The sequence below is a fragment of the Barbus barbus genome, assembly GCF_936440315.1.
Source record: "Barbus barbus genome assembly, chromosome: 3".
NCBI classification, from domain to species: domain Eukaryota; kingdom Metazoa; phylum Chordata; class Actinopteri; order Cypriniformes; family Cyprinidae; genus Barbus; species Barbus barbus.
Genome location: NC_136731.1, coordinates 20,561,689 through 20,580,939, shown reverse-complemented (window position 1 = coordinate 20,580,939; position 19,251 = coordinate 20,561,689). Strand labels below are relative to the sequence as shown.

The following is a 19,251-nucleotide window of genomic DNA, read 5'->3' as shown; positions in this document are numbered from 1 at the left end:
AAAGTGTAAGGATATTTTGTTACAAAGAAGGCTCATGTGACACTGAAGACTGGATTAATGATGCTGAAATTTGAGCTTTACCGTCACAACAATAAATTAAATTTCAAAGTATATTCAAACAGAAAATGTTAAATTGTGATAAGTGGGCATTAGACAATTTATATCTGGGAGGAGGCGGGGGCAGGTGAACGCCTCCAGGGCTCGAGTTAGAACACGGGGCGGGGCTACTCTTGTAAGCCCCTCCTCCATTCCATTGCCTCCGCGCGGTACTGTTGAGCAGATATCAGACTTCTGTGGATCGCAGCTGACCCTCATCACACGGACACATTGTTCGGATAACACATCACTTTCAGCACAACACCGTTTATGGTTTTAACTGAAGATTTCACGATGTCTCGCACCGACGAGGTTCACCGCATCACGGAAAATGTCTATAAGGTAAAGTGCATTGATCCAACTGATGGAACAACTTACTCATCACAGGTGATCTAATAAGACTTTTGCAACGAAAGTGCATGCTTTTTAGATATGATCTATCGTCGTTGTTTACTGTATTGCATAAGATGATTCTCTTAAGTGGCTTTACGTTTAGATTTATCAGCATTAATGAACTTGATGGGAGATCAAGTTTGTTGTTCGTGTTGCTCGTGTCATTTAAATGCATTGCACAATGAGAACAGAAGTGATTTGCATTGTTTTTTTACTTCTCTGACACGATAAGAACACAACCCTTCCCAGTCTCTCTCTCTCTCGCGCGCGCACACACACCCACCCACAGACACACACCCACACATATCTATCTATCTATCTATCTATCTATCTATCTATCTATCTATCTATCTATCTATCTATCTATCTATCTATCTATCTATCTATCTATCTATCTATCTATCTATCTATCTATCTATCTATCTATCTATCTATCTATCTATCTATCTATCTATCTATCTATCTATCTATCTATCTAATCTCAGTTACTTTTATTTCTCCTTTTTAACAAGAAATACAAAATAATGTAACTGAAACAAAAACATATTTATGTTTGAGTATTTGCAATTTAATTTGCAATGCAGTTATATTTATATTTATATATTTAAGTGGTCACAAATATATATACTTATGGCTGTTTGCAGGTATGTCTTAAAATATTATATAAGTGCACTTAATTAGTTTGCATAAAACAGTGCACAACCTGTAATGCACTACTCTATCTATCTAAGAGATTGCCAATGTTACTTTTCATGACTGATGTGATATATTGATTGTGTGTGAATATCTGGTAACCGATATGCAGAATTTAATTAGTTTTAACTCTGCATTTTGTCTAAGAAAATAAATACATATTTTATGTAATGCATAAATATTATTTACATATAAAATGCAATTACATGCATCTTATTTATTTAGAATACAAACAACAATAAAAACATATGATGAATATTTTAATTTATTTAATTGACTTTATTTAATCAATTTATTTATTTAATTTGTTATTATATTTAAGCAAAATTTAGTTTTGTTTGTTCATCTTTCTTTTTTTTTTTTTTTAATATATATAACCGCCATTATATTTTGAGCCTTGTTTCCCATAAATCTGTATTGGTTGCTATGTTTATTGGCATGTGCTCCGTCGGGCATTCCAGCATAGGTGGTTTAGGGAGGGAGGGGACTTGCTGGTGTGTTGCAACAGGTTCAGTCATTGTGTGTCTCGTCAATGTTTCAATAGATTCCCAACAGGTTCCTGCTGCAGTTTTTGGTCTGTAACTTTAAAAAAAGTTAGTACTTACCACACCACAGGATTACGGCTCTCATCAGATACTTAAGCCCGATAAATAGGCCACCTGAAGCCCAACACCTAAAACGAGGACAAAGACACTATTCTGGTTGTTCAAGGGCAAGCGGATGTCTCCCGTATCTGGGGTGTTAATCTTAAAGCAATGGAAAACTGACTACGAGGACTAGCATACAGCGCGATTCGTATTTTATTTTTAACTGTTTTGGCAGATATTTAAATTCAAGTTTACTATGTCAGTCTGTAGATTGACATTCCATAAACCTAAAGTGGGTTAGACCTCAAAGGAGGGGTTTGAATTAGTCCACTAGCTGTCTGTTGGTGATCTACCAGTCATTTAACACAGAATCGTTGTGTGCCAATTCTTCGAGGGCTGGATCATCCATCCAAATCCACCCGCTATTCAGATAGCTTGTTAAATCAACCAGCTAAAGAACATTGATTGAGTTCAAAAGGAGAGCAGTATTGATGAGTGTTCTGTGTGAGAGCGAAAGAGCGCGAAAAGATAAGAGGGTTAAACATCTGCTGAAGTGTCACAGGAAAGCCAGAACATGCTCTGTGACTCAACACATGGGTGTACCAGGGCGTATGCGTGCACAAGTGTGTGTGTGTGATTGGTTGTTACTCAACTGTGCAAACACGACACTCCCTACCTGCGAGCGATGGCTGTGATCCTGCTGGAGTTGACATGGTTTTAAAACAAGCCTCACCTGTGAGTCACAGCTGGCCCTCAATCACTCAGCCTCCTGTTGTCAGACTCTCAGCACCGGGGCCCAGTCATCCAGACAGCGCCGGGCTCAGCCGGATCTCTCTAATCCCATCAATCCCTCCAGGCGAGCACCGGCAGCAGGCCTGACAGGACCTTTGCCAGCTGGAGGGTGACATAACTGCTGTCCGCTCACCTGCGTGTGTGGGCGAGCTGAGGTCAAGCTATTTAGATGCAGTGTGAGGCCAGACTCTTACTGTGTGATAATGCACGTGTAGTGCATTGCTAGCATGTGGCTTCGTTGGACTTGTGTGTGTTCTTGTGTCGCTGTGGAGGTAACAAACCTCAGTGCTAAGGTACTTAGCTCAGGAGTTAGCTTTAAATGTGTAGCACAAAGTTGTGGCTTTGATTCCCAGGCAAAACATGAATCTTGCACTTACTGAAATCTCTTGGATTAAAGTGTCTGTTAAATACATTGTACTTGTACAAAATGTTCATGTCTGTATTGGTTGCTAGCGGGATCACAGACATTGCTCTGGCTGTGCCGTTTTAGGTGCTGGAAGTGCTATTTTGTTAACTTCAGTCACACACCCTCTTTCCAAAACTCTACCCTCTAAAGACATACCAACATGATGTCAGCAATCCCAAATGGTCTTTCTGTATCTATCACTGTATTATTCTAATGTTCTATATACGATTTCATCGGTTGCACGCACCTGACCCAAAGTTAACTTCCGGTTTGTGATTGTCTGGTTAGTGGCTAGTTGATTACAAAAGCAGTTAAAGTGAAGGTGATGAGTAGACTGAAACCGACTGTCTTCAGAACATTTTCGATGTAATTTTTATTTCATCTTGCATGTAATGCCTGATAAAGCAAGATATGTGAGCTCAGTGCTGTTTTGTGTACAGCTGTTACTGGGAAAACCTTTATTTCTGCCTCTTGAGAAGCGCCTCCTGCTGTCAGAGAATGTAATTTACTTATTTATTTTGCTTGTTAACAGAAATAATCTATTCTAGAGGGACTCTGTTGTTATTGATTCTTTGTGGAAGTCTACCGGAAGTTAAGTTTGGGCCATAAAAGCATGCAAGCGCAGTAACGTTTGTGTATGTTGTTGCTGTTGAAACCATCTCAGTCTGCCAATCTGTCTGCCTGTCTGTCTGTCTATAGTGCCCCTTGTGGCGACATTCAGAAATTCAGCGCATACTTGCATGTAATTATAGTTATAAATGGAGTATTTTGGAATATAGCCACTCTTAGTGATATCGTGATTTCTTGACAAAGCATTTTTGTTCACAGATTGCTGTGGGGTAAAGTTTACTATTACTTATGCATAATGATTGATTGGAATCTCCTGCTGTAGGTGATCAGGGTGTAGTGAGAGACATGTGATGCAGCAGGGCATGTTTCATCTTGTCTACAGGTGAAACAATGCCGTAGGAGTGTCTTTAACACCTCTCCCAAATAGGCAACTTAGAGTGAAGTAAACATGGTTACCATGTTCACACAATCCCAAGAGGAAACTTATAGGTGTGTCTGTTTTTTTGTTGTAGTTGTAGTTTTTTCCCCCTTATGTCATGACTGATATTGGAGAACAGGAATAACAAGCAAAGGTTTCTGTTACAATATGCATATTACCTTCCCATAAATCTGTTTGATGAAAGCATTATCATACCCAACAGGTGTGAAATTTCACTTTTTCAGGGACTCGTTTCATCAGAGATCACCAGGAACAAACTATACTTCTTTTCCTTTTCTTTTCTTTTTTTTCATTTCAAAGAAGTGAGAGGACCTATTTTTCATGTATCTGGACAGGTGGTTTCTTAGCAACAACATGCAAGAAAATGTTTCTGTCTGTCAGAAACAGACATTGAGGGCATGTATTTGGTTATATTCATCAATAACATAAAGTTCTTATTATGGGGCTAATGTGCTAATAGACAAGCCATTTTAGATGAATTTTTAAAGGGATAGTTCATTTAAAATTAAAAGTCTAAAAGTCCCCCTCATCATTTTAAACCAATTTCTTCTGTCTTCAGAACACAAAACGAGATGTTAGGCAGCATGACAAAAATGCAAGGCAAAAATGTATCATGAAAGTAGTCAATTAGCTATATTCCAAGTCTTCTGAAGTTTTCAAAAGATTTTTTTGAGGAACAGTACATTTACAATACTTTTTGACAAGAAATCATGGGTGTTATAGGTTTAAGTTTCCATAATTTTCACCATTTCTCATTATACTGTTGTATAGAATAAGAGAATTTTTAAGAATCTTTAAGCAGTTCTTTTGTGTTTCATTTTGTGTTTTGAGTAGTAAATAATGACACATTGTACATTTCTTTTATTTGTCTCATAACATTACAATTCTCTGCTTTACAATACTGTAACAAAATATAAACCTCAAAGAAAGAAAGTGAGAGAGATTTTTTTTTTCCCTTGTAATTAAGTAAACGAGATGTGCTTTTGTAGTGTAAAATATGGCAGCTGTTTACTCCCTGCAAGGCTTTTGAGGAATACAAGTATATACTTACGTCCTATGAAATTCCCATGGCCCTTTGACACTTAAACAATTGATACATTTGCAGTTACTTCTCTGACAAGGTAATGGATCTCTCGACCTTACAGTCACTCGCAGTATATTTAATAAGTGTAAAACAACTTTCACCGATCGCCTTTGTGATCTCGACAAAGATATAGCTTTTGTCGCCGTGTCAGAAGTCCCTAGACCTCAAGAGATTGCATTTATCATAGGTTTCCCGACAGTCATTTGAAAGGGAATGGGTTTTATAAGAGATGAATTCACTCCGCACACCCACTCTCCTCTCAGTCCGGGGGTGGATGGCTCTGAGCCGTTGCCACATCTTATTGTCTGAGCTCTCTCTTCAAAGAGCTCTCTCTATCTCTAATACTCAGAGCTCACAAGTAATGTTGCAGGGTGCTCACAAAATGCACACCTTTTTTTAACATTAGCAACAACATGCTTTGGATTTATTGCATAATGAGTCAACGCATTAACCCTGATGAGGTTAGCTAAGGCGAATGCTTCATGCATATGGAACGAGGGATAGCTTGGTTTAGCATATTCATTAATTGAGTGTTTCTGTAACTTTTGGCCCTTTTGGATTTTTTGAAGTTACATTCTTTAACAAGCCCTTTCCAAACTACAGTTTATTTAATTGCTCTGCTAATAATGTCCAACAGGGTATGTATCTCCAGCACAGATGAATTCTGTCATTTTTGCTATTTTCCCACCTGAACTGTCAAGAACGAATGTCATTTAATAAACAATGAAATTGTCGTATTGAAATCCAGGATCAATAAAATATGCAATAAAATATGTAAATATAGTGGTGGAACGATGATGTCACTTTGTAGGCGAAAACCCAGAAGCGAGTTAGCATTTTAGCACTTCTGGTTCCATCTTCCCAGAGTCAATGGGTTTTTTGAATGGGATTTTAGTTAAATCCCTTAAATAAGGTCTGTGGTTCACACAGGCTCAAGATACTTTCACGTTTTATTCTACGACATAATAATAATAATTCATTACATTTTATATAGCGCTTTTCTGCTTTTTTTTTTTTCTTTTTCTAAGCACTCAAAGCACTCTACATTGTGAGGGGTGGTGTCTCCTCGTCCACCACCAGTGTGCAGCATCCACCTGGATGATGCGACGGCAGCCATAGTGCGCCAGAACGCCCACCACACACCAGCTTACTGGTGGAGAGGAGACAGAGTGATGAAGCCAATCAGTGTAAGGGGATGATTAGGAGGCCATGATGGTCAGAGACCAATGGAGAAATTTGGCCAGGATGCCGAGGTCACACCTCTACTCTTTTCGAAAGACATCCTGGGATTTTTAAATGACCACAGAGAGTCAGGACCTCGGTTTAACATCTCATCCGAAAGACGGTGCTTTTTGACAGTATAGTGTCCCTGTCACTATACTGGGGCGTTAGGACCCACACAGACTGCAGGGTGAGCACCCCCTGCTGGCCTCACTAACACCTCTTCCAACAGCAACCTAGTTTTCCCAGGAGGTCTCCCATCCAGGTACTGACCAGGCTCAACCCTGCTTGGCTTCAGTGGGCAACCAGTCTTGGGCTACAGGGTGATATGGCTGTGGAAAACACACAAAACGCACCAGTTACACCCCACTCGTTATTTATTTTAAACACGGTTGCTAAATGGGACTACAGGTGCTGTCAGAGACCTTAAACGTCATCAGTTTATCAATTCACAGTATTTTCCAGTTGTAGTATAATTTGTAATTCAATTAATTGTAGAATAACCAATGAATAGTTTCCCACATTTTATATTGTTGTTCGACAATGTTTTTTGCTTTGCCCCGAAATGCAACACAAGTCTTAGGAGGGAAGATGCTTGTTTTAACACTTTCCCACTGACATGGAGACTCTGGGTTCGTACCATAAGGTAAACTCATATTACGATTATTACATGTAAACACCACATTTGCCGGCTTTACTTGGTGAAAGTGGAACTTTAATGATGCATAGTGCTTAAAGCCACGATAAAATTAAATGTTTACGGCCACATGAAGCTGTTAGAAAACATATAGATTGAGCATTTCCTAGAAGCAAGGATGAAATAACATTTTGTGTAACCACCCTAACAAAATTAGAGCTGAAATGTGGTACTTTGTTCACTAAAATAAGTTTAATCTTACCATATCCAAACACTTGCTCACTCTGCTGTTATTTAATAGATTAAATGCACTAGAATTTTATTGAATAGTATGTGGATACACGTTTTTAATTCAAATATTGCTGTAGCTGTATGGTGCTGTAGTTCATTTATAGCCTAAGTTTAGCTTTTTAGTTCTAGTGCTTTTATTTAGCCTTCAAGATTCGTCAAAGTTACATTATTTTGTGAAGATTATCTTGATGAACAAAACGTGTAAGTTTCATGAGCTATGATTGAACACAGAGCTTATTTTTTGCCATAATTCAAAAGCCTATGGAAAAATCATATTGGCTTTTTGTCGAGGGAACCAGTTTCATGCTAACAGCCAATCCGCCTACAAAGTGGCGTCAATAGTTCTCCCATTTTATAGTAAAATACACTACTATTTAAAAGTCTGAGATATTTGTTAAAATTAATATTTTAAATGAAGGATGCATTAAATTGACTAAAACTGACATTAAAGATATGTACCGTAGTTAAAAAAAATTAAATCAATAAATAAATAAAATATTTAAAATAAATGCTTTTCTTTTGAGTTTTATGTTAATCAAAGAATTATGTAAAAAAAATAATAATATCACGCACTGTAAATTAAACAAAACAAATTTGAGCCAACTTAAAAGTTTAAGGCAACCAGCTTCAGCAGATTTTTTGAGTTTTCTCAACTTATTTTTTTAGGAAATGTCTCAACTTTTTGTTGTATAAACTTAAAACAAGAAGTTGAGAACTCAAAAATCTGCTGAAGCTGATTGCCTTAAACTTTTAAGTTTGCCCAACTTTTTTTTTTACAGTGCAGTTGACAGTAAAATATTAAGCAGCACAACTGATTTCTACATTTATAATCATTTTAAAAAATGTTTATTGAAGGATCATGCAACATTGAAGACTGAAGCTAATGATGCTGAAAATTTAAAATTCATCACAGGATTAAATTATTCATATCTCCAACACTTTTTTAAAACTGCAGTGTATTACTGGTTTCCTGAATTTGTTGATCAAATAAATGCAGCCCTTGTAAGAGACAAAAAAATATATTTCTGACCCTAAGCTTTTAAATAATGCTGTACTGTACATTGCACATACTGTACATTTCAAAAGTATGAAAATTAATTGATCGAGACAAGAAAAAAAAAGAGAAAAGAACCTTGATAGTTTCAATAAAATCAACCCCCAGATCATAAAAGGTTCCATAGTTGAAGAAAGTCCCAAACATGTAGAAAGTTCTATAAAAATGGTTTTTGGAAAGGTCAGAATGGCTTGGTGTCTATAGTATCTATCAAAATTGAGAAGAGAATGAGATCTCAAGACTGGCCTTTAAAAGAACAGATGCGGGAGCAAGATTTGGGAGGAGGAGTGTGGGTGAGAGAAAGAGAGCTTGTGGAAATGGTCTGTAATTGCTGTGTGGAGATGTGGGCCTGAAATTATTCAGGAGGAGGTGCGGGAGGCAGGTCACGGAGTCAGCCGAAAGGAACCTCCTCTGCTTTTGATTGGGATTAGCAGGGAGTAATGCTACATTTGTTTCTAACCTTTTAATTGCTTGACTGGAATGGAGCGAATGGCCCTCAAATGACTCTTTTCCTATAGAAACACGTTTTCATTATGTCTGGGTCACAGGGGTCAGTCCTGTTGTGACAAATGGGGCAAACTGTATTAGATCTCTCTGAAGAGGTCAACTTTAACCTCGGTAACTCAAGGAGGACTCTCTTGTGAACAATCTGCTCTTGTTTTGTGCAGATGAAAGTGGAGGTTGTCTTCCTGTTTCTGAAGGTTGCGGGGAAAGAGGGACACTGTTGGTCACTTATTGTGTGAAGTGTGTAAACGCAATTATACATCCATGTTCACATATATATCAAAATATGAACATAGAGGTATAATTGCGTTTACATTTATAGTTAGTGTCCTCTTCCCCCGCAAACCTTCAGAAACAGGAAGACCTCCACTTTCATCTGCACAAAACAAGAGCAGATTGTTCACAAGAGAGTCCTCCTTGAGTTCCCTTGAATTAACACAAAAAGACAGCAATTAATATTTGTAAATAGGAATGCACATCTATATACTTCTACCAAGACCTTAAGTAGGGGTGTGCGATATGACGATTTTTGATCGTGGACGATAAAAATGTCTCCACGATCTGCTTTTGAAGAAATATCGTAGTATCGCGCTACCGCGCACATTGTCAAATACAGTTCTGGCGCCGCCGTCTCTATGTACTGTACAACACGACATACAGCAGTAGAGTTACTCAGACAGGACACTGCACTTATTCGCGATCGCAAAAGTACATTATTTGCATACAAGCCTTGCTGGTTAAATGTTTAATTCGCGCGCTGGTCTGAGGTGCCCTTTTTCTGAGCGCATACACCTGAAGCACGCGCACTAAAACGCCTGTCTAACAGCGCCTGATTACTCAACTAAGTTATATTTTGCGCTAATACTGTCAAAACACACAAGGTTTACATACAGACTGAGTTGGTTATCTCTAAAATGAAAGTAAATAGTTAAGAGAGAAACGGATGCGTGCCTGTACTGTATATTAGATGCGTGCAGCTCTTAAAGGGACAGGACACTAAACATGCTGTCGACTGTCATTAAAGGGATAGTTCACCCTAAAATTGAATTTCTGTCATTATTTACTCAGTGGAAAACCAAACAGTTGCTGGTCTACATTGACTTTGATAGTAGGAAAGAAAAATCCTATGGAAGTCACTGAGGACCAGCAACTGTTTGGTTTTCCACCTTCTTCAAAATAGCATTTATAAATGTTCAGCAGAAGAAAGAAACTCATTCCGGTTTAAAACAACTTTTGAGTAAATGATGATATAAAAATACAACATTATGACAGAATTGACAGACAGATGACAGAATATTAATTTGCGGGGGAACTATTCATTTAACGTTAACAAAACAACAAAACACAAAGAGAAAAATCACTCACTATTCTTGACTGAAAAACTTTAATACAGTTGCTTTAGGAATCAGTCTATCTAGTGTTTTATTTTTATATTTGTTCATTCAATTTCATTGAATGCTCTGCTAAATACACCTATTGTACCTGGAAATAAAGCACTGTTTGTTTTATTTGTATATTATGTGTATTTGTAATGTGTATCTTTGTTCTTATTTTTTAATAAGAAAAATAAAATAATGACAAAGATTTTTTTATCTTCACCCACTTTGGCCTAAATATCTGCCATGCATCTTTGTCTTTCTAGTTTGGCTGTAATGCTCAGACAACTTGTAAAACCAAAATAGTAAAACTAACAAAGAATCGGGATAAAAATCGTGAATCGTGATATTTCTATAAAAAATCGTGATATGATATTTTTCCCATATCGCCCACCCCTAACCTTAAGACAAAAATCTGATTTTTTTTGCATATCTAGATATTATCCAGGTGAGTTTTTAAAAGTCTGAAAAGCAAAAAAAACACACACGTATTTTTTTTTTTTCATATCTTTTTCAAACAGATACAAAATATTGTCAAAATATGTGACTATATCATACATTTGTCATCCAATACTAAAAAACTTGTCATTGTCTAAATAAATAATAATAATCATCAATTTCTGTAACCCCTCATGTTTTCCAATCCAATGATGTTTAATGGGATTTTTTTTTCCTCCCCTAGAACATAAAAGGAGTTTATGTGGTAGAGTCTCCAGACTGTTTTGCTGAAGTTATGCTGCTTATTGAATGGAGTAGTTTAATGATCAGGGGATACCGAGTCTGCTCCTAATTAAGTTCTCAAAAATAAATCAATTGGCATGTAACATGCAGAGGAAGACACACTCGCAGATGTTTCCATGGAAACCGTCAGTGAGCTGCAGGAATATGAAGTGTTGCCACAGGGTCAAGAGGTTATCTGTTGAAAGCGCTGTCTAACAGCATCACCTACGTTCTGAGGCAAAGACACATCCGTCCAGCTCAGATGTCTCTGCCTCTCTCAGACCTGCCTCATTTAATTGGGCTAATTGAATCTAGATACACATTTATCTCAGCCAATGGCACAGTATTGATCGCCTAAGCTGTTTGTTGTAGTCTGCCATAACAGGCTTTCTCTCTCTCTTCTTACATAATGTTACATTCACTGTATTAGTTATGCAGGATTTGTTCTTTGTCTCGTTCCGACTCTAAATTCTGATTGGATGAGCCTGTTTGAAGGGGTTATAATTTAGGTACACAAGCATTAGTGCAGTGACCACGGAGCAAGAGAATGACGCCTCGACCTAAACTTAGAACCACCCATGGTCTGAAATGCCACCAGCGAACAAAGAAAAGTCTCCGTGGACTAAGTGTAAATTGGTATTGGGCTAAATATCATCGCTACTGAAGTACTGCTGGACCAGTCAAATTAGAGGACAGGAACTAATCGTTCAGTGTTTATTGTGATAACCACACATTCAGTATTAGTCAAGCTTCTATGTTCTTTACATCCTTAAACAGCTTTCGATTTAGAATTTTTCTTATTAAGAGTTTGGGTGTTTCTTAAATTATGGACACTTTGGGAACTGAACTTTTAGAAAATAAACTCCCTGAAAACACATTTTACACACATTGACTTAATTTGATTATTAACAATATCTGAAAGTGTAAATGCCTGCTTATGCATCTCACACTCATTTGTTTTTTGTTTCCTTTATCCCGCCATTTTTTAATAAAAAAGCCAACCATTTTCTTTTAAACAACAAATGCCATTTCCGCTCATTTTCATTGTTTTCTTATCTAATTTTTAACTTTTTTAATAAACTTCAAATCTTAAATTAAAACTAGAAATGTTACCTTGGCAACTAACTGACATAAAATAAGTTGAAGTTGAAGTACACACATTACTTGAAATTAAAATGAAATATGTACAATAAATTAAAACAGATAAATATAGATTAAAAAAATGACTAATTAAAAGAAAACTGAAAATATAAAAATGAAAGTGAATTCAAAACAGTAACAAATGCTATATGTTGCACATAACAGTATATAAATAATACAGAAAGAACACAAAATGAGCGCAAACAAAATACATAACTTGAGATGTGGTAGTATTTGAAAAGGAGCAGTTTTAATGTACAGTCACGCATAAAAAAAGTGAAGAAATCCAAAGTATTTGATGTCATCTATCCTCATTCTGTGCAAATAGTTTAAATCGTGAAGCCACTGAAGGTTGTCTTTTATAGTGTTTTTATCACATGCTCTGTATTGTGTCTAACAGCTCTTACCCATGGTAAAAGGAAGGTCACTGTGGTTGGATACAATCACTTTTAATCTGTTGTGAAAAAAAAATGTTTTACATCTATTCCAATTGCTCAGATAGTCAGATGTGTGTTATACATTGAATATAATGCAGAATTAAAGTGTCTTGTTGTCTCGTGTGTCTAAACACTGCCTTGGCTTGACTCCAGCAGCTCTGTAGTGTGGTCAGACCAGTGGTGCTTCTCATGAAGTGCATTCTGGGAATTCCTAAGCATAATGGGAGGATTTTTAAGGATTCTTCATTCACTCGAGGGTTTAGCATGATAGTGGGTTTCAGAAGAAAGTTCAAGCTTAGTTTGAGCACAAGAAAGCGAGAGAAGCTTGCATGGATTTTCTGTGGTTGTTCTTCAACTAGTGATGAATGATTAATGCTTTGCATGCACTCTTATTTGGTGTCGTCTTCACTCATTAAATAGGCTGATGTGCATTTTTTAACTAGGCTATGTCAAATAGATCTCCATTGGGTCTTTTTAATGGATAACTTGCAGTGCTTGCAGTGCTTCAGAGTTGCCTCCACTGGTGGGTCATAACCCAAAATGGGTCAGAGGTCTGTTTTGATGCAGTGTTTTGTAACAATTTAATTTCGCTTGGCTAATGAGTATTTGGCCCAGTGTTTGTTCCATGTGTTACACCCGTAAATAACACTTCTGCAGTTGTTTATGCATTTACAAAATGATAATTTTTTGTGTTTTGTAACTGAACTTTGAGGCTATCTGTATGCTAGTGTCTAACCTGAAAACCATAAGTGAAAATGTCCAAATTGGGCCCAATTAGCCAATTTCTCTCCCCGGTGTCATGTGACTCATTAGTGTTACAAGGTCTCGGGTGTGAATGGGGAGCAGGTGTGTTAAATTTGGTGTTATCGCTCTCACTCTCTATATATATATATATGTGTGTGTGTGTTTATTAGTCAATCAAATACTCTTTAGCATGCATCCCTCTCCTTAGCACCACCTACAAATGGCTAGCAAGCAAGTGTGGTATCAATGCTGTGTACCTTTTAGGCTGTGGCCCTTCAGAATGCCCCTCCCAAACTGCTTATATCATATGGACAACATACGTCCCCATATGTTTGGCTTTTGTGATGCAGTAAACTTGCTCAGTAGCCCACCTGGTACAGCATTGCACTTGCAGTGCGGAGTTCTCAGGTTTGATTAAAAAAGCTCAAAATCTTGTAAAAGCAAGCTAAAATGACATGGCTGTTTGAGTCAGTGGTATATCAGAATTTTCAATATGGTTATGTTTCCATTATGAGTTATTCTTTTATGGTTTTATTACATTATATTCATATTACTGCATTATGTTACTCATATACTCAGTTACTCAAGTATTATGCATTTATATTCATAATTCTAGGTAATTCCAGTTGTACTCCTATTCCACTGATGTAGTATATTTCCTTCATAGAAAGTACATTTTGTTATGCTTAAGTGATGTTCGGAAACTTATTCTCTGCAAAATTATTCTCTATTTTCATCTTATTTCTACCTACTGCATTTCATAGGTCATGTCAACGTGAAAATTCACCTTAGATAGGGGAAATATTTCAAAACATGTATAAATGACATAGCGGATAAAAACAATTTGACATTTGTCGATCATACACAAAAACATTCCATGATTCTGTAAGAGGATGTAAGTCTCTAGTGTATATATTGGTCCCCAAATTGGCTTCTTCACTCTTCTCTCTTTGCATGCTCTGAAGATCTTCATCTCTTTTGCTCTTGAAGATTATTATACAGCGATTTTTAACCTGTTCTCTTAGATTTTTAGCAGAATATATTCAGTTCAGATATTGTGTCCAATTTAAATATTTTCTTTTAATTTTTATATTTTACATTTCATCATCTCTAATCATCATCTCTTATACATATGATTAATGATTTTAAAGGGGTCATATGATGCGATTTCAAGTTTTCCTTTCTCTTTGGAGTGTTACAAGCTGTTTGTGCATAGATAAGAGTCCTGAAGTTGCTAAGACTAAAGTCTCAAAACCAAAGAGATATTCTTTATCAAAGTTAAGACTCTGCCACGCCCCCCTAAAACGGCTCGTTCAAACACGCCCCCACATCTCTACGTCACGATGTGAGGAGATTTTCATAACACCGCCCAAATGTATACGCAAAGAAAGAAGGCGGAACTATTCTCGCTGTAGTATTGTTACTGCCACCAGTACCATGTCCTGGAGAAGCTGTTTCGTTGTGAAAGCGAAACTACTTTGTTTGGGCTTCCAAAAGAGGGCACAACTAGTAATCAGTGGTTAAAATGTATTTACAACACTGTTCCAGAGCAGTATTATTTCCTGAACTTGGAAGCTACAATGTTGGCTCGCACAAAGGCTGTTTCTTTTAAATGGGGCATTTCCAACTTTGAAAGGGCAGTCTGGCGCTTCTGACCACTGTAAGTACATTTCTGCCACTGACGATTCAAACGCGAGTTTTGAGCAGTGTAGAGTAGCGCTTGTTGTTTGTGTTTCTCTGATCACAAATGCAGAAATTGTAATGTTTACGCGGCGCGATGCAACGCGACATGTAAAAAGACAGTATAAATCATTATAATCATAATTATGTCCCCACTGAATGCAACAGATGCCTCGTTTGTAATGGGTTTTATTGTTTTTGTGTGACTTGCACCCTGAAATGCCATCATAATACGGTGAGGGGCGTAACATTTCCGTCTCACGCTTGAGGTATTTGGCCAATTTCTTATGTTGGTATTTTGTTAGCAGTATTAGTTATGTATAGTGTAGTATAGGGCTGCACGATTTTGAGAAAAAACCTAATTGCGGTTTTTCTGACAAATATTGCGATTGCGATTTTCGATTTTTGCGTGCATTTTCATGTGCATGCATCATATTGCTGTCGGTGGTGATTTTTAAGATGCTGGTATAGATTGGTAGTGTTTCCTCTGGATCTGGCCACGGCACGTCGACATATTTTACATTTAGCACTCTTTTGCTCCACGTCGTTCTTCGCAAATCCAAAATAAATCCAAACAGCTGAAGTACCACCCTTCTTGTTAACCAAGTCAGGGCTTGACGCTTACCTTTTCCCCAAGGAGCACATGTGCTCCTAAGTAAAACAAATTAGGAGCACATTAAAAAAATTTAGGGGCGCAATGCAAATTTTTAAAATGAGGTGTTTTAGCTTAATAAGGGGATACAAAGAGACATTTACAAGCACAATTATTTAATTTATCAGAATACAGAAAGTACACAAGGTTTTTAAATAATTTTACTTCAGACACTATTTAATAGGCTAATTATGTAATTAGTTATAATCCTATTAAACTGTGTCGGTATAAAATTTTCACAATAATCATTGAAGCTTTTGTCACGGTATATGTTTTTGTTTTTAAATCACAATATATAATTTCTAAGTGAAAAAAAGTGTTGTCCTCCTAACAGGTTAAATAACTTTATTAAAGATAATTTACTAAAATACTTTTATAAAAAATACATAAAAATATAAAGTAAACAAGTGTTTCAAGATTAGAGTGCAAAAGATTGTTCAAATGAACGAAAGAACAATAGGTAAGTAAGGTCCCATTTGTTAACATTAGTTAAAGCAGGTTAACATTAACTAAAAATGTGCAATAGCTAATTGTTGCAGTAGTTAATATTCTTTGTTAATGTTGATTAATAAAAAATACAACTATGTTAATGTTAGCTCCATTGAATTATATTAAGATAACTTTTGATTTTATAATGTATTATTAAAAGTTGAAATTAAGATAGCATTATTAATAAATGCAGTCATTGTTTTTTTCATGTTAACTAATGGAACTTGTGTTACTGAACAATAATAACGAATCAGTCGTTGATATATAGATAGGCCACTGTTCTCTATTATAGATCAGTGGATGGGCCATGGTTTAGGTTAGAAAAAATGTTTGAAAATAAATAGCTCATTAAGTCTTTAAGTAAGAATTATTTGATGCTATTGTGAAGACTAAAGCGAATATAAATATCTAAATGACTGTGAGTGTGAAACATTATTTACACAGTTTTAGGAAAGTAGAGCAGCTGATTTGTTTACTGGGTTACCGGGGTAACGGCAGCGGCAGCGGCCTCTAGTGGCGAATGTGCGTCATTCAGCGCGTCTTCACTTTAACTCGCTCCGCTTTTCTTCTCATCTGTGCTCATTTAAATTAAACCGTTGCCTTTTTAAAGTTCTAAAGTAATCATATGAGGCTGCATCGCAATTTTTCCATAAATAAACAGAATAAATTAATACGTTTGTTATAGGCTACTGTAGGGGTGTGCGATATGACGATTTTTGATCGTGGACGATAAAAATGTCTCCACGATCTGCTTTTGAAGAAATATCGTAGTATCGCGCTACCGCGCACATTGTCAAATACAGTTCTGGCGCCGCCGTCTCTATGTACTGTACAACACGACATACAGCAGTAGAGTTACTCAGACAGGACACTGCACTTATTCGCGATCGCAAAAGTACATTATTTGCATACAAGCCTTGCTGGTTAAATGTTTAATTCGCGCGCTGGTCTGACGTGCGCTTGTTCTGAACCTGAAGCACGCGCACTAAAACGCCTGTCTAACAGCGCCTGATTACTCAACTAAGTTATATTTTGCGCTAATACTGTCAAAACACACAAGGTTTACATACAGACTGAGTTGGTTATCTCTAAAATGAAAGTAAATAGTTAAGAGAGAAACGGATGCGTGCCTGTACTGTATATTAGATGCGTGCAGGTCTTAAAGGGACAGGACACTAAACATGCTGTCGACTGTCATTAAAGGGATAGTTCACCCTAAAATTGAATTTCTGTCATTATTTACTCAGTGGAAAACCAAACAGTTGCTGGTCTACATTGACTTTGATAGTAGGAAAGAAAAATCCTATGGAAGTCACTGAGGACCAGCAACTGTTTGGTTTTCCACCTTCTTCAAAATAGCATTTATAAATGTTCAGCAGAAGAAAGAAACTCATTCCGGTTTAAAACAACTTTTGAGTAAATGATGATATAAAAATACAACATTATGACAGAATTGACAGACAGATGACAGAATATTAATTTGTGGGGGAACTATTCATTTAACGTTAACAAAACAACAAAACGCAAAAGAGAAAAATCACTCACTATTCTTGACTGAAAAACTTTAATACAGTTGCTTTAGGAATCAGTCTATCTAGCGTTTTATTTTTATATTTGTTCATTCAATTTCATTGAATGCTCTGCTAAATACACCTATTGTACCTGGAAATAAAGCACTGTTTGTTTTATTTGTATATTATGTGTATTTGTAATGTGTATCTTTGTTCTTATTTTTTAATAAGAAAAATAAAATAATGACAAAGATTTTTTTATCTTCACCCACTTTGGCCTAAATATCTGCCATGCATCTTTGTCTTTCTAGTTTGGCTGTAATGCTCAGACAACTTGTAAAACCAAAATAGTAAAACTAACAAAGAATCGGGATAAAAATCGTGAATCGTGATATTTCTATAAAAAATCGTGATATGATATTTTTCCCATATCGCCCACCCCTAGGCTACTGTATAAGTTAGGCTGTTTTGTATTTTGTTTTGTATTCGCACTTGTGCTCCTAAATACATTTTCCAGTTCGCACACATCTATTTTTAGTCGCAAATGCGAGTGAAATGCTCGCACTGTCCAGCCCTGCAAGTGCTCCCCCGCTTCCTCTCCCGTCACCGAAGAAGTGCCTTCGGCCATTTCTGCGCAGTTACAAGCTTTTTCTATTGGCACAATTCGAGGTACACGTTGTGTGTTAGCTGCTTTGCTGCTGACAGAAAGCCGGTGCACTGCATACAACCTTGTTTCCATTGCCATTTCCAATTGGCCAGCAAGCCAGGAATGCGAGATTCGACCATTTTGATTGGCTAATAGGTTTGTCACTCAAATGTCAGAGGCGGGGGAAAAAACCTCAGACTCCTGAGGTTAGGTTATTGCAGGAGTTAAAACCTCAATATCGATGCGATAAAGGTTAATCGTGCAGCCCTAGTGTAGTAGGTATTATTTTAAAACTTAATAGAGCATTAACCTTTTATGTTTCATTTCCAAACTGCTGTGCTACATACAACAACCAATGTAAAAAAAAACGCACTTGTTATGTGATTTTCTTGGTGATTAATAATGTAACATATTGTTGGACCTGTGCAGTTCATGGTAATGTTAATCTTTGTTTTTTTAGAATGTCTGTTTGGTCACCACTTGATTTCCAGTGTACAAACTTGGTTGTGAAGTAAATCCAGTAGGGAACCACATTGGCAGGCTTGTGTTTGGGAGGATTCATCATTGTTGAGCCTGAATTAGGGATCAAAACTAGAGATCGACCGATATATCGATTTACCGATTTTTTTCCCGATATTTAAGCATCTTTCCATAATCGGATATCGGTTTTGTAATATCAGATTCACAGATAAACACCGCCATCTTGTGGGTGTTTTGAGAATTGCGGATCGCAGGATCGCAATTGCAGCGCATCTGAGGAGAGACGAGACAACAACGGCGTGCAGGTACTTGATTTGCTTTATTTATTTTCTCCATTTGAAAACATTAGACATTCTACGTTTATTTTGTTTACTGCTAATATTAGTGCTTTTTATAAATAAAATGTTTTTTTTTTGTTGTAATACGAAGATTAAATTTAACATGACAGGGCTCTAGACTGCGACCAAAATGGTAATTTTTTGCGAGTTAAAATTTGACGTGGTCGCATTTGTACGAGTGCCAGGTCTGCGCTGCTCCAAAGGGTCTGCTTCATACAGCGCACGCTGCCAGCCGCAGCACATTATAGCAGGAGTCAGATTTCACTGATCA

General features: G+C 36.8%; 1 protein-coding gene across 7 annotated transcripts in view; it reads left to right on the top strand.

The window, feature by feature from the left end:
* Window positions 1-255: 255 nt before the first annotated feature.
* LOC306849541 (BAR/IMD domain-containing adapter protein 2-like) overlaps window positions 256-19,251 on the top strand; it is an 89,582-nt gene continuing 70,586 nt past the window's right edge. For 3 of the 7 annotated variants that reach the window (XM_079384653.1, XM_079384657.1, XM_079384655.1), the window contains exon 1: window positions 286-483. In XM_079384653.1, the coding sequence (XP_079240779.1) occupies window positions 367-483 (117 nt within the window). In that variant the 5' untranslated portion in view covers window positions 286-366. Of the gene's footprint in view, window positions 484-19,251 lie in introns of all 7 variants that reach the window. The other 4 variants (XM_079384654.1, XM_079384656.1, XM_079384658.1 and 1 more) reach the window with 3 other exon arrangements.